The following is a 15,004-nucleotide window of genomic DNA, read 5'->3' as shown; positions in this document are numbered from 1 at the left end:
TTCTTGGTTATCCTGTATAGTTTAAATGATTAGAACGTGAGGTGGCGCGCTATGATAGGATAGGATTCTTGTTTTGTCCTTTAGCCATTTAAATGAGACTTGACCAATTGATGCAAGGTCTGTATGTATATATTTGGCATGTCACGTTTCAGGCAAGATATAATAGTTACCACATAAATATTGAAGTATTAATGCACTTGCTGAATTAATTGCTGAATGAAATAAAATTGGAATAATGAAACAAGGTGGGCCATGAGCTGATTCTGTTAACATGGGCTTGGTATTTTCGCTCTTCGCACCCCCTGAGAGTCAGGCCCAAACACGCTAACAAATAGTTTTAGTTCAAATTACTTTACTTTTTCACCCCCAGTTCTAGACAGATTTTAGTCCTATTTCAATTTTGTTTCTTCCATAACTTTTGATTCGTAAACCAGTTTTCCCTCAAATAAAAAATCCACAAAAATATGTTTTAGATATTTCTATGTGTGTAAATAATTGTAGTATTTTTCGTAGATTTTTAGAAATTAGCTTGATATTTTTAATAAATCATTTACTTTGGTATGTTCATGTTTCTCTTGGTTTTGATAGATTTTGCAAATCAATTTTGTTTAATGCCTTAGGATCAGAGTTTAATCACCAATTTTTGTATAGCTACTGTAGACTAATCCATGATATTGTGTGAAAAAAATGAAAGTCTAATTATATGTTTTGGTTAGGTTTTCATTAGGTTTTCCATACCCGATTAATATGCGTTTCTAAACGGATAATCATGTGAATTTGACCTATAATTTCCTTTGCATTTATGCAATAGCCTTGGATATTTTTTGTACATATAATTAGGGATGTTTAGAGGTCCTAAGACCTGGAATTAGATTTTTAAATCATGTCTTCTCTTTTTTACTTGAATGTTCCTTTCTTACATGTAAATAACTTGCTTTTGGCTAGCGATTGTATCAACACTTGTCCAAATGACCTATAATTTTGTGCGAGATTTCTTGACTTGATTTCATAATTGTTTAGAAACCTATTAGAGGTCATTAGCTACTGACTTATAGCGTTTGATCACATCTTTCTAACTTCACTCCTAATTTGAATTCTACTAACTAGTTTTGACTTAATCTTGTATAGTTTTGTTAGAACTTTGTTTGTTTTGAGTTAATTGACTAACATAAATTGGTATAAGGTCTTGGACCAATAAATGAACTAATAGCTACTGATTTTAAGCTTTGTTCATGTTTTCATTTGCTTTTTGTTTCGATTAATTGATGTTTGTTCGCTAATTGTTAAGTAACGATTCATGCGATACTTTGGTAACTTCTTGTGAATATTTTCGTGTGTTGCCATGATGCTTTTGTGTTTGATTTAGGACACTTAATTCCTTGGTTTGCTACTGCCCTAGGGCTTTCTTCCCTCATTCTTATGCTTTGACTCTTCTTTCACACTTCGATTGTTGTTAATTTAAGAGGCGACGATTGTTTGTTCTTCCTCCCCCTTTTGTGGATTGTTTTCTCTTGGGATTCATTGTGTGTAGTCTCTCTTAGGAGTAGACTTGGTTAGGGACTTCATTAAGTCACCTACCTTGCTTGTTGCTTTTTCTTATTTCTTATTATATGCTTACCATGTTCCCTTAGGGTGGTGACTTCAATCTTCATTAAGATTAGTCACATAGAACAACTTAGGTTGTAGTCTATGCATGATAACATAGGTAGAGATCCCTTATCCTTGACCTTAGGGCCACTTGTAGAATAGAATAACTTAGATTAGAGAATAGGTTAGTTCCCCTTTGTTCATTCTTTTTCTTTTTCAACTTTAAAACACTAATAAATAAAGATGCGAATCACATTAAGAAAGTGATAGAGAAATGAGTGGGATTCATTCCCTAATCTGTTTCTCAATCACTTAGTGACATAGAAATGAGTGGGATTCATTCCCTAATCTGTTTCTCGGTCACTACTTAATGGGAGAGAAATGAGTGGGATTCATTCCCTAATCTGTTTCTCAAACATTAATTAATGAGATAGAAATGAGTGGGATTCATTCCCTAATCTGTTTCTTGAACATTATATAATGGGATAGAAGTGAGTGGGATTCATTCCCTAATCTGCTTCTCGATCATTATACATTTTATGTGATTCTAATCGCAAAGTAAATTCCCTTAAAAAATAGTCAACCAAAAACATTTAAAACACTTAATAAAGGCTCGAATTAAAACAAAGTAATGAAGTGGTGCGAAACCTTGTATTGGGTTTTGTTCATCATGTAGTTACATAAAAAACACAAACCCAAGATTCTTTTCTTTTGCCTTGTTAGGCACCTAAGAACAAGTTAAGTCCTTTCCAAAGTAGGCGTATAAGTCTCCAAAGGTCGAGCATCGTGGATTGTGACCTTAACCTCTGTTCAGCTAAAAAATACAAAACAAATGGAAACTATGGAGCCAAACTACGGTCGTTCTGATTCCTGAAAAGGATACGTAGGCATTGGGTCGCGGGGCCTAAGCGAACACACTTGTAAATAATTCCTTCTTTTCCCCGTATTTCTGTTGCATTCATTCGCATTTAGGTTTTAGACATAGATACACCCTTTAGATAGAAACAAACATAGGTGGATACCATCGAGTACGATGGGCGTGAGGGGTGCTAGCACCTTCCCCTTGCGTAACCGACTCCCGTGCCCCGTTCTCTGGTCGAAAGACCTTGTTCTTGTTTCGAGTTAGGTTTCTGATATTCCTTTCCCGCGATGGGATAAATATATTAGTGGCGACTCTGATTCCATTTTTCGCGGTAGCGACAGCTGGCGACTCTGCTGGGGACGTTGCTAGACCTGTGCTGGTCCGTTCTTAGCGAGTCGATCCTAGCCTTTGTTTGTTTGTTTATTGGGTGTTTCTTTGTTTGCTTATATGTTTACATGTTGTATATATGCTTACACATCATGTTTATTTTCCGCTTGCATATCATGCATCTGGACTATATTATGGGTCCCCATGGGGACCACATATTTTTCTGCTTTGTTTTGCAGGTTGGGTGGGATGTTATATGAGGTAAAAGGCCCAATACCCAGGCCAGAGTTGACACATAGGATACCTAGGATAGAGTGGATAGTCATGACGCCAACAGAATGTCAGGTTCTGTTGATTGCGATCATGAGACCCACGACCAGCCGAGACTCGAATGGGATACCGTTGTTGGCATGTATTTGCAACAATGATGGTGTTTCAGGAGAGTTGTTAACGCTGGAGACCTTTTGACCTACGTTGACCTAGATTCACCTGTGAGTGGGGTGGGATATTCATGACAGGTACCGTTGGTGACTGTTCTATTCCGTTGATGACTATGGTTCTTGTGGGTTTGTGGTATCTATGCCAGACTTTTGATCCTGCAACATCCGATCTTGTTCAGAAGCAACATACACCTCTCTTATATGGGGAGGACCTTTCATTGCATCATACTCATCATAGCATGTTTAATTTCAAAAAAAAAAGAGAAAAAGAAAAAGAAAAAAAAAGAAGAAAAAAAAAAGAAAAAAGAGAAAAGAGATTAATATTCATATGCATGCCATTTTTTCAGGGTATCCAAAGTCAACACCTCTCATCAAGAATGGCTAACAGTGTGACCGTCAACAAAAAGACTACGAAGCATACCTTCTCTTGCAGTTTCTACCGTGAGGATATAACACCTTTGGTTCGATTGAGCACCCGAGTTACTGGGCAAAATTTGGATGAATTCAGAAGGACTTATGGCCACATTCTGCTTATGCTAACTACTCGTATTGATGAATGGGGTCTCTACACTCTTCTTCAGTTTTATGATTCTGAGCTGCGCTGCTTTACATTTCAAGATTACCAATTAGCCCCTACCCTCGAGGAGTATGCACATATTCTTCAAATCAAAGTTCAACATAAGGTTCCTTTTGTGTGTGCACCTGAGAAGCCCAAAATGGATCGCATTGCTGATGCTCTTTATTTGAGCATGAAGGATGTTAAGGATAACTGGAAGCCTAATGGTGGGACCCATGGATTCTATGTGAAATTTCTGATGAGGGAAGCTGAAGCCCTTGCTGATAAGGAAAAGTGGAAAGAATTCAATGCTCTCCTGGCCGTCATGATCTATGGATTAGTGATGTTCCCGAATATTCCAAATTTGTTGATCTCACTGCCATTTGTCTCTTCATGGATCAAAATCCTGTACCCACTCTGTTGGCCGACACTTATTATGCCATCCATTCTAGGTATGGGAAAAAAGGATCAGTTGGGGGTTGTTTGCCAATACTGTACGAATGGTTTTCTTCACATTTGCCTAAAAGCGGAGCATTTGTCACTACAAGAGATTCACAGAAGTGGCCCCAAAGGATTATGGGACTTACTGCAAATGATATTGTTTGGTATCACCTCCGAACAGACATCGAGCAAGTTATAACCAGATGTGGCAGTTTTGGCAATGTTCCTCTCATAGGGACAAAAGGAGTTATCAACTATAATCCGAAGCTAGCACTGCGCCAGTTGGGTTTTGTACTGAAGGACAAGCCTTTGGATAAAGAGATATTTGAGTCCGTTTGCTTTGAAAAAGGAACTGATCCAGAAGGTTTGGAGAAAGTAAGGAGTGCGTGGAACAAAATTCATACAGAAGACCGAACTACCTTGGGGGGAAAGAATGCTATTGCTAAGAAAGCTTATACTGAATGGGTTGAAAAGAGAGTTAAGGAGCGCCTGTTGCCTTTCCCGAAGGTTAACCCCCTCTATGAACAACCACCTGAGATTTTAACTGCCACTGTACCAGCTGAGGAGTACAACCAAGTACATGTGGAGAATATCCGGTTGCGAGAAAAAGGGGAGGATGCTAAAATAAAGTACTTCTTGGTGGATCAGAAAAGGGCTGAATTAGCACATGAGGTTAAAATGCTGAAAGGAGGATCTTCCAGAGTTCAAAAAAGGGCTAGAACTGAAAAGGGTGAAAGAGCTACCACTGTTCGTATTGAGGACCATCAAAGGGTTATAGAAGAAGCGGTGAAGAAAGCAGAAGAAAAGCTCAAGCGAGAATACAGAGAAGATTTAAGGGCTCACAAGCTCAGAGTAGAGAAAGAGGCTAGGGCCGAAGTAAAGAGTTTGAAAAAGAAGCTTGAAGAGGAAACCACTCAGAGGGTAGCAATCGAGAAGAAGCTTGAAGAGGAAATTACTCAAATGATAGCCATGGAGACGCAACTTAAAGGTAGTCATCTCTGTTCCGCTCGACTAACAGAAGAGAATGCAAAGCTCAGAAACCAGATAGCAGAAATGGAAAGTACATCTGAAAAGAATACCCTCCCTGATTGCAAAGGATGTGAGAGCTTGGTGGCCCACTGTGATATGTTAGATGGGCAGTTGTTTCGCAAAGATGTGGTGATTCAAAGTTTTGTCAAAGGAAGAGATCGAGAAGTGACCAAGAAAATGTTTGATGAAACTAAGAAGTGGAGCGACGAGCACTTTAAACAAGGAGGACCTTTGTTTTACACCGAGATGGATTAGTGTTTGAGCTTGTATTTCATGACCACCACCTGGCTTGTTGGATGGGGTCCTTTATATTTTCTGTTGTTTGAACTATATTGTCAATGTATGGGTATGCCCAAACTCAAAAGGAGATTATTAATGAAATTTGAGTCTTTTGTTTCCTCTTGATGCTTATCTTTTGTCACATTGTTAAACATTCTTGATTAATATTAAATATTTTGGATACTCTGAAAATGGCACCTCACATCATATGCACACATGCACCTCATGTACATCATGCACAAACAGGTACATCAGATGGTGTTCTTATCCGACTGATCAGGTTTTCTCTTTCAGCAATTGCACCTCCGCCTACACATCGCTACTACACAAGGGCTAACCACTCACTGCAAATGGATCAGTTAAGGGACGATCTTATCCAAATGAGAACTCAGGTTACTGCTTAGATGGCTCAGTTCATGGAAGTCATGCAAAACATGGATGATCGCCAAGAAGAACTCAGAATCAGGATGGACACAGTTGCTCAGGTTGTTGCGGACCCCCCGCAAAGAAATCCTGCTGATATGCGTGTCAATGGTGAACCTGTGATCGGAGGACCAAGTGTAATTCCTCCTGCTGCTAATCAAGGTAATCCCCGTGGGCCTCCCCAGCCTACTCTTGAAGGACAAACCACACAACAAATCAGAAGGGCTGCTGCTATCCCCGTGTTGGAAGAGGACCGACACGAGGATTTGTTTCCTGAAAGTGAATGGGGATTTCCACAGGATGCTGGAAGGATGTTTAGAGGTATGGAGGAAAGGATGAGGGCAATGGAAGGCCAAGGATTGGGTATGGATATAAAGGACTTGGGTTTAGTTCCTGGCGTCCGTGTGCCACCGAAATTCAAGGTACCCGACTTCGAGAAATACAAGGGGAACACTTGTCCCAAGACACACGTCCGAGCTTACTATCGCAAAATGCATGTGTACTCCGAGGATGAAGGATTGTTGATGCACTTCTTCCAAGATAGCTTGACTGGGGCATCCTTGGAATGGTATATGAGATTGGAGAGAGCTAATATCCGAAGTTGGAGGGACCTGGTTGATGCTTTCATAAGGCAGTATCAGTATAATGTTGACATGGCACCAAATCGCACTCAGTTACAGAATCTAGCCCAGAAAGCTAATGAGTCCTTCAAAGAATATGCGCAAAAATGGCGCGAGTTGGCGGCTAGGGTCCAGCCACCAATGTTGGAAAGAGAGATGATGGACTTGTTCACCAACACTCTGGAGGGCCAATACTACTCCGCCTGCTCTGCATCCTCAAGTTTTGCCGAGTTGGTTATGATTGGTGAGCGAATTGAAAGTGGAATTAAGGCTGGTAGAATACAGAATCCAAGTGCTGCTAGTTCCTCTTCTGGGGCAGGAGGGAAGAAACCATATAACGGATTTGCTAAGAAGAGAGAAGGTGAAACGAGTGCTGCTTACTATGGTAAAGGTAAAAGCCATGTTTATCAACAGGTGGCCGCTGTGACCATACCGAGTACTCCTCTTCAACAACAACCGCAGCAACAGCAGAGGCATCCCCCGCGTCAGTATCAGCAAAAGTCGAGGCCACCAAGAATTTTTGATCCCATACCTATGACATATGCACAATTACTCGCTCATCTCTTACATGGGGACCTGGTGCAACTTCGTACCATGGGCCCTCCACCTGCTAAGCTTCCTCCTAACTATGATGCTAATGCCCACTGTGAGTTTCATTCCGGGGCTGCTGGGCATGATATTGAACATTGCATAGGATTCATGCATAAAGTACAGGATTTGCTTGATTCAAAAGCTATTGAGTTCACCCCTACTCAAGGACCTAACGTTGTACAGAACCCTATGCCTTCCCATGGAACTCATGCCGCAAATGCCATCGATATTGTTGAAAACATTTACTTGGTCAAGGATGTTATCGAATTGGGATCGTTGTTGCCATTATTGAAGAAGGAATTATTGAGGATGAGACTATACGCTGGTTGTGGAGAATTCTGTACTGATTGTATGGTCACCTCCTCAGTTTGTGACAAGGTGAAAGGTGGGATTCAACAGTTGATAGATAGTGGGTATCTACAGTTTGAGCATGTGCGACATCCAAAGTCAGTCAAGAATGAAATCAATGTGTTATCCATCCCGTATACTCCTACTAAGATCCCGATTCCTGCCAGAGCGCCGCCTTTGGTCATCACGTTGCCTGGTCCCATCCCATATACTAATGAAAAAGCAATCCCATGGAATTATGGCGGAGAAGTTTTCTACCAAGGGGCCAAGTACGAGATTAAAGCACCGGTTGAGAAAGAAGATGTTGATAATGTTGTTGGCGTTGGAAGAATGACAAGAAGTGGTCGTATTTTCAATCCTCCCCAGAATACTCGCGATGACAATGCAGAAGCTCTAGCTCAAGCAAAAGGGAAAAGAGTGGTAGAAGATACGGTGGATCCGGGGCAAAGCTCTAACTCTGAAGATACTGTGGCCAAAGAGATGGAAGAGTTCCTAAAGATCATCAAGAAAAGTGAGTATAAAGTGGTTGACCAACTGAGTCAAACTCAATCAAAGATTTCGATCTTGCAGTTGCTCTTGTGTTCGGAGACACATCGAAACGCTTTGTTGAGACTTTTAAGTACTGCTTTCGTCCCTCCAGAGATCTCAGTGAATCAACTTGAAGGGGTGGTGTCAAACATCAATGTGTCATACCCCAATTTTTGACCTAAGATACCACCTCATATCATTGCATATGCATCATTTGCATCTCTAACAAATTGCATAGCTTGTGTTTGTTACTTGTGACTCAACAGGATTTAATCAGGAAATCACTCATCAGTACAAGTAACAATCAATTAGGGTTTTGTTCTCCCTTCATCTCAAAAGAACCATCTTCATCAACAATCAACATTTGGTCCTCAGAGATTCACTTCAACAAGCTCAACAGCTTTGAATCGACTGAATTAGGGTTTTGACTGAAGACAACATACTCCTGACTTGTGCTCAGAATTTGACCTAGTGACTTGGGACATGATATCAAGACCTCAAGTGCATCATTTTGACCTAATCCATTGGCTCATAACATCTCCTACACAAAGATTGATCAGACAAATCCTCAGCTCAGGGTTTTGAACTATCAGGGACTGAAATCAGGGATCACATTTGGGAAACCCTAAAAACCCCCAGGGAGTCAATCAAAGGTTTCAATCATCCTCAAATAATCCCTATGACAATATCCCATGGAAATTGCATCTCAATTCAAGGTCCACAGTCATCAATTTCATCAGGTCGACAATTAGGGTTTTTGACCTAATTCACTGAATAACTGACTTTTTAATCAGGACATGGTGCCACAACTCAAACCATGGCTCAATATCCTCTAATGCTTCAATATGATCCATTCATACCATTCATTTGGTGAGGATAGCCTGTTTCTTTTGAAATCTCCAGAAACGCGATTCGTCTGAAAAAGTCAACTGTACAAGATCACCATTGACTTTTGGGGAATTTTGGTCAACCATGACTTTTGAAGTTTTGAATCATCAATATATGATATATGAAGTCATTTGATCAAGAAAAATCAAGAAAATCAATCAAAAATCAAAAAGTCAAAGTTTGACTTTCCATACTTAGAAAAATTCTAAGTGTTTTTCATGGTTTTTTCCAAACTTTGAAAGGAAATAACTCAAAATTTCACCTACAAACTGAAAAAAACTTCCAACATGAAAGTTGTAGATTTTGATCCAATAAACAACTTTGACACATATAATTTTTTTCCATAAGATCAACCATTTAAGAGAAATGGAGGTTCAAAGTTGGTACTTTTTGAAAACTTCACTTAAAACCTCATTTTTCTCAAAGTTCATGGATCTTTTTCACCCACTTCCTTAAAGATCTTGAAGAAACTTTCAACTAGGGTTTTGAAGTGTGTAACATGAGCTTTCCAAAATGTCCAAGAGCATGAAAAAATATGGAGCATAGCTATGGTTTTGAATTTTGACATTAGAGGTCATTAAGCATGAAATTTCAAGCCATTTTCACTAAGTTTCTATACTATATGGCCAATAATGCAAGTGATGACACACCAATGCAATAATTAGAAGATATTTTCTGGTTTAGGATCAGATAGGAAAGAGATAAGAAGCTTAGAAAAATAACCATGGTTAAGTCACTTTTAACCATATGCATTTAATGGCAAGATTCCTTTCTATCTCCAAATGCCAAATCACCATTCTTTGGGCAACTTGCAAAGTTCTGAGTTCAGAACTCATGGCCTATAAATAGAGGTTCAAATCACTTCCAAATTCACACCAAAACCTCACAAATTATAGGTTTTCTCTTTTCTTTCTTAAGTTACAAGTTTCATGAGTTTCAAAGAGGGAGAATTGCAATTTCCATCTCTTGCAATTTCTAAGCAAAGTGAGGGTTCTAACAACTTATAAACATCATATGTGATGTGTTTGATCCATCCACACACCCCAAAAACACCAAAAACTCAGAATCACTACCTCACTTCTCAAATATGCATAATCTAAGCCTTATCATGCCAAAATCCATTCAAGATCATTTCTGTCCAAAATAACACTTCTAACACCTCACATATATCACATATGAACTATCCAAACACTTACATATGATCTGTAACCTCATAATCTTCAGATTCGATTCACACTCCAAGGTTATGCAGTTCGGGTACCACAGCTTAGCACAGATGAATTCATATGGTTCCAAGCATCCAGACACCTTCCATAATCATCATTGAAGCTATTCAGATTGATACAAAGCATCTGTAACATCTCCAGATCAAAATCCAATTCTCAGTTTGGCCGTTTTTGAGGTAAGTGCACTTGAACTTCAAACTCATACTTGCACGCATCATAAATGAAATATGAGCATACCATCTTGTTTCTGCACCTATGAGGATCATTAACCCTCAATCAATTGCATCATAACATGATCATACACGATTTCACATTGAATTTCAGTTCTAGGGTTCTTCGTGTTCATCAGAAAATTAACCATCTTAGAGCAAAAATAAATGAAATTAATTGGTACCATTGTGTTCCTCGTCCAAAACCGAGCAAGATAGACTATCTACTTGATCAAAACAACACAGTTTTAGAGATTTTCAAATTTCAGTTGGGATTGTGTTCTTGGCGCGTTTTTTGGTTCAGAAATTTCAAATATCAATTTCAAAATATAATTAAATGGAAGCATATGTATTACAAGCCACAAGCGTGGCTCAGTTGGCAAGTGTTTTGGTTGGTGAGAGAGAGGGCGTGAGTTCAAACCCTGGCAGGACCAAACCATATTTTTTACAACTATTTTTCTTCAATTTTTTACACAACTTCATCATTTAATTTAACCATTCAAATCAACTCATTTTTGATTCATTTTTTACACACTTTTTATTTAATATACATATTTTGACAATATCAAAAAAAATCACAAAAAAAGATTTATTTAATATGTTTTTAATTAGGTTTAAAATGATACATTTTAAGTGTTTTTTTTTTAATACTTTGAATATTGTTTTTCATTTAATTTTTAACCTAATCACTTGTAAATATTTTTGTGATCAAACCCTAAATCACTTAGGTCTTAATTAAGCATTAAAATTTGATTTAAACTTAATTAAGTTGACTTTTGTCAAATTCAAATCGTTTTAAAACGAGCGATCGCGATTCTTTTCAAAAAAACGATAAACCATTTCTTTTTGATTTTCAAAGGAAACTTTTGATTAAATCTTTTTAATTGATCAATTGATTTTCAAAACGATGTGGGGCCTCTCGAATATTAGAGAGTATAAGTCCCTTTCGTCTTTCTTTGTACAGAAAAATTTTTTCCAAAACTTTCAAACAGTTTTTTTAACAACAAATCACACATCTTTTTCAAACCATCCACCCTATTTTATGAAAATAAAACAGGGGCCTCTCGAATATTAGAGAGTGTAAGTCCCATTTCTTTTCTTTTTGTACAGTTTTTTAAACAATAAAACTTCTTCAAAACAAAATCTTTTCAAACAATTTTCAAATCATTTTCAAAACAACAAAACTTCAAATGATTCAAACTTTTCAAATATACCATGGGCCTCCATGTAGGTATAAGTCCCGAGCCCCTTTTTGTACATACCCATTCCAGTACATGAAATTAGGTATTTCATTGTACGTTTTTTTTGTACATACACTTTTTGTACATACCTCGATCAGTTTGATTTTTAACCCTGAATAACAAACCAAAAATGAAGGTTTCTTTAAATCTTCCCAAAAATATACCATGGGCCTCCATGTAGGTATAAGTCCCAAGCCCTTTTGTAAATACCTGTTTACATAGCTTTGAATAAACTCAAGTGGGCCTCTCCCCGAGTATGAGTCCCGAGCCCCCGTGTATACAAATGGATCATGCTTACAGGTATATTTCCTTCATAAACTCCATTATATACACACACTTTGTCATATATGTATAACTGTTCATATTTGTTCATGTACTTGTTCATGTTTGTTCGTACTTGTTCATACTTGTTCATACTTGTGATTGTGTTATATATGTTTATTCAACTTAGTACAACACTAGGTTCCCCATAGCCTCCTATTGGGCTTCGTGCAAAGAATCTCCACTAGTTTAGGTTAGGACATAGAGTATGGTTTCCCGGTGAAATCGCTCTAAGAACTCAAACCAACTATACCATGCCTCCCCTTGGGCTTTGTACAAACGAGTGTCCCTCCCATAGCCTCCTCTTGGGCTTAAAATGCAAGGACCCTGGATTGTCCCTCCCATAGCCTCCTCTTGGGCTTACAATGCAAGGACCCTCGGATAGCCTCCTCTTGGGCTTCGTACAAGGACCCACGGGCTTCTTATAAGCATCCCCAATATCCAAATCAATACCCTAGGAGATTAGACATTTTTCATCTCTATGCTAGGAGTATCTCTTATATATCATCACAAACAATCAATCAATCAAAGTTTTTGCCACAAGGCTGGCTAATCAATCAAACCTTTTTGCCACAAGGCTGGCTAATCAATCAAACTTTTTTGCCACAAGGCTGGCTAATCAATCAAACTGTTTTACCACCGTACTGGATGATTAATCAAAGTTTTTGTCACAAGGCTGACTTCATTGAAACTTTTGCCACGAGGCTGGCTGATTAATCAAAACTTTTTGTCACAAGGCTGACTTCATTGAAAGTTTTTGCCACAAGGCTGGTTAAACAAACAAAAATCAAACAGATGTATGTGATGATATAGATTAGATACATCTAGCATTTAGACGACATTTGTCTATTTTCCTTTGCTTCCACTAGCATAAGTGGGAACTACGATTGCTCTGACTTTCTCAACATCCCTTTGAGAATACGTAGGCACAAGGTCGATCCTTGGCGAGCAAAACAAAACAGAAAAAAACCATTTCAAACCTTAGCACCCGTAGACCCGAGCTACAGATGCTCTGATTCCCTCTAAGGGATATGTATGCAGAGGATCGCGATGATCTTTGCGAGCATAATCAAACAAACACCTTAGGTCCCACCTATTTCACCAGAACCTCTCAACAATTTGGAATGAAAAACAAAGAAAAGAAACCTATAGAGTACTATAGATACGTTGGGTGCTAATACCTTCCCTTCGTATAACCAACCCTCTTACCCAAGATCTCCCCCCACTTTTAGGTTATTGCAGCTTTTTTCCTTTTCCTACTTTGGAAATAATAAAAAGTTTGGTCGAAACAAAAGAAAAATCATTTTTTTTGAGCACTCGAGCCCAAAGAAGGCATCAGGTGTCTCATCCCACAAAAAAGAGGAACAAAACGATTTTTCGCCCGCGACAGAAAAATGGCGACTTCACTGGGGACAATCTTTTTATTGTTTCCAAAGGAAGGGTTATTTCTATTTTCTTTATTTTTTCATTTCATTTTTTGTTATATGTGTGGTTTTGGTTCTGTTACTTGCGTGGTTCTGTTACAAGTGATACATTATGGACAAATCCTAACCCGGATTAAGTACACATAAGAAATTAGGTGGAGGGTATAGTCATGTGCAGGCGCACGTGAGAATCCTTCCGCTCAGTGGAGGTTCCTTGTTGGTAATATATGTTTAGCATGTTTCGTAGCGAAGACATTATTACTTTCATTGAACTGTAGAAGCTGAGAGACCGTAGAACCCCAGCCCATCCTGGCCTTATTAGGTTGTGGTGCAGAAACTATTCAGGTGAAGACTTGGATTAGTTGTCATGCGGAGAACCACACTCAGACGAGTTTTTCTTGAGAATATTACTGGCTCATGAGTTTAATTGTGGAAGGCCGATAATATCTGAAAGAAAAATGTAGACTCTGACGTATCAGTAGAACATGTCATGCAGGTGATTAACTAGATCTATCCCATTTTTGGTTCTCTGACCTCATGCTCGTGACTTTGGACCTTTGAACCTATGCGTTACCATGTTTGTGTTACCATGTTTGTGTTACCATGTATGCGTTACCATGTTCGCGTTACCCTGTTTGCGTTACCATGTTTGTTTCACCATGTTTGAATATGTGGCATCCACGCATCCATGCATTCATACATTCATTAAAAAACCCGTCTTTTTCCATAAAAACATGATTTTTCCAAAAAAATTTAGAGAATTTTCTTTGCAAACATTATAGGATTAAGTTATGGAAAAAAGGTATACCAAAAAGTACGGTTTCAAAACGCCTGATGTAGAAAGACTGATAGAGTTAGCATCTTCTGTACAAGATCCTTCTAATTTTAGGAAAAGTTATGGAAAGCTTTTGCCTATCCTGAACACTCATGTTGATGAAGGACTTCTCAAAACTCTGGTTCAGTTCTATGATCCCGTCTACCGTTGTTTTACCTTTCCAGACTACCAGTTGGTACCGACCTTGGAAGAATATGCCAATCTTTTGGGTATTCCTGTGTCTGACAAAATACCCTTCAATGGTTTGGAAGCCATTCCTAAGTCACACGTCATTGCAGCAAGTACCCATTTGAAAAAGTCTGAAGTAGAGAGTAATTGGACTACCAAAGGAAACCTCCCGGGTTTAACCTCACACTTCCTGATAAAGAAAGCCTTTGATTTCATCGAAACTGGTAGCATGATAGCTTTTGAAGCTGTACTAGCCTTGCTCATCTATGGGTTGGTTCTGTTTCCCAATGTCGACAACTTTGTTGATATCAATGCCATAAAGATCTTTATGATTGGAAATCCTGTTCCGACTTTACTTGGTGACATGTATTTTTCTGTCCATCATAGGAATCGCCAAGGCGGTGGAATCATTGTATGTTGTGCACCTTTGTTGTTCAAATGGATTGTTTCACACTTACCTGAGTCTCCTATTTTCACGGAAAACCGAGAAGGTTTGCGTTGGCCTCGAAGACTTATGTCTCTTACTAATAATGATATTCGTTGGTATACCTTGGCTCGCTGTGGTACAGAAACCATTGAAAGTTGTGGAGAGTTCGCCAACGTACCCCTCATTGGTACACAAGGAGGAATTAACTACAATCCGGTCCTAGCCCGACGACAA

The 15,004-nt window shown here is 38.7% G+C and overlaps 2 protein-coding genes across 2 annotated transcripts in view; both read left to right on the top strand.

Moving 5' to 3' along the window:
* The first annotated feature begins 3,593 nt into the window (after positions 1–3,593).
* Positions 3,594–5,497, top strand: LOC131604822 (uncharacterized). Its single transcript, XM_058877238.1, has 3 exons — positions 3,594–4,066; positions 4,225–4,885; positions 5,111–5,497. Exons 1-3 carry the CDS (start codon positions 3,594–3,596, stop codon positions 5,495–5,497), a joined length of 1,521 nt encoding a protein of 506 aa, XP_058733221.1.
* A 428-nt stretch (positions 5,498–5,925) lies between these two features.
* LOC131604821 (uncharacterized) overlaps positions 5,926–15,004 on the top strand; it is a 28,062-nt gene continuing 18,983 nt past the window's right edge. Inside the window, exon 1 of the mRNA XM_058877237.1 lies at positions 5,926–8,151. Coding sequence (XP_058733220.1) covers positions 5,926–8,151 — 2,226 coding nt within the window. The remainder of the gene's footprint in view (positions 8,152–15,004) is intronic.

This window comes from Vicia villosa, linkage group LG5 (genome assembly GCF_029867415.1).
Source record: "Vicia villosa cultivar HV-30 ecotype Madison, WI linkage group LG5, Vvil1.0, whole genome shotgun sequence".
NCBI lineage: Eukaryota > Viridiplantae > Streptophyta > Magnoliopsida > Fabales > Fabaceae > Vicia > Vicia villosa.
The sequence above is the reverse complement of the archived record's forward strand: the minus strand, read 5'-3'. Positions and strand labels throughout refer to the sequence as shown.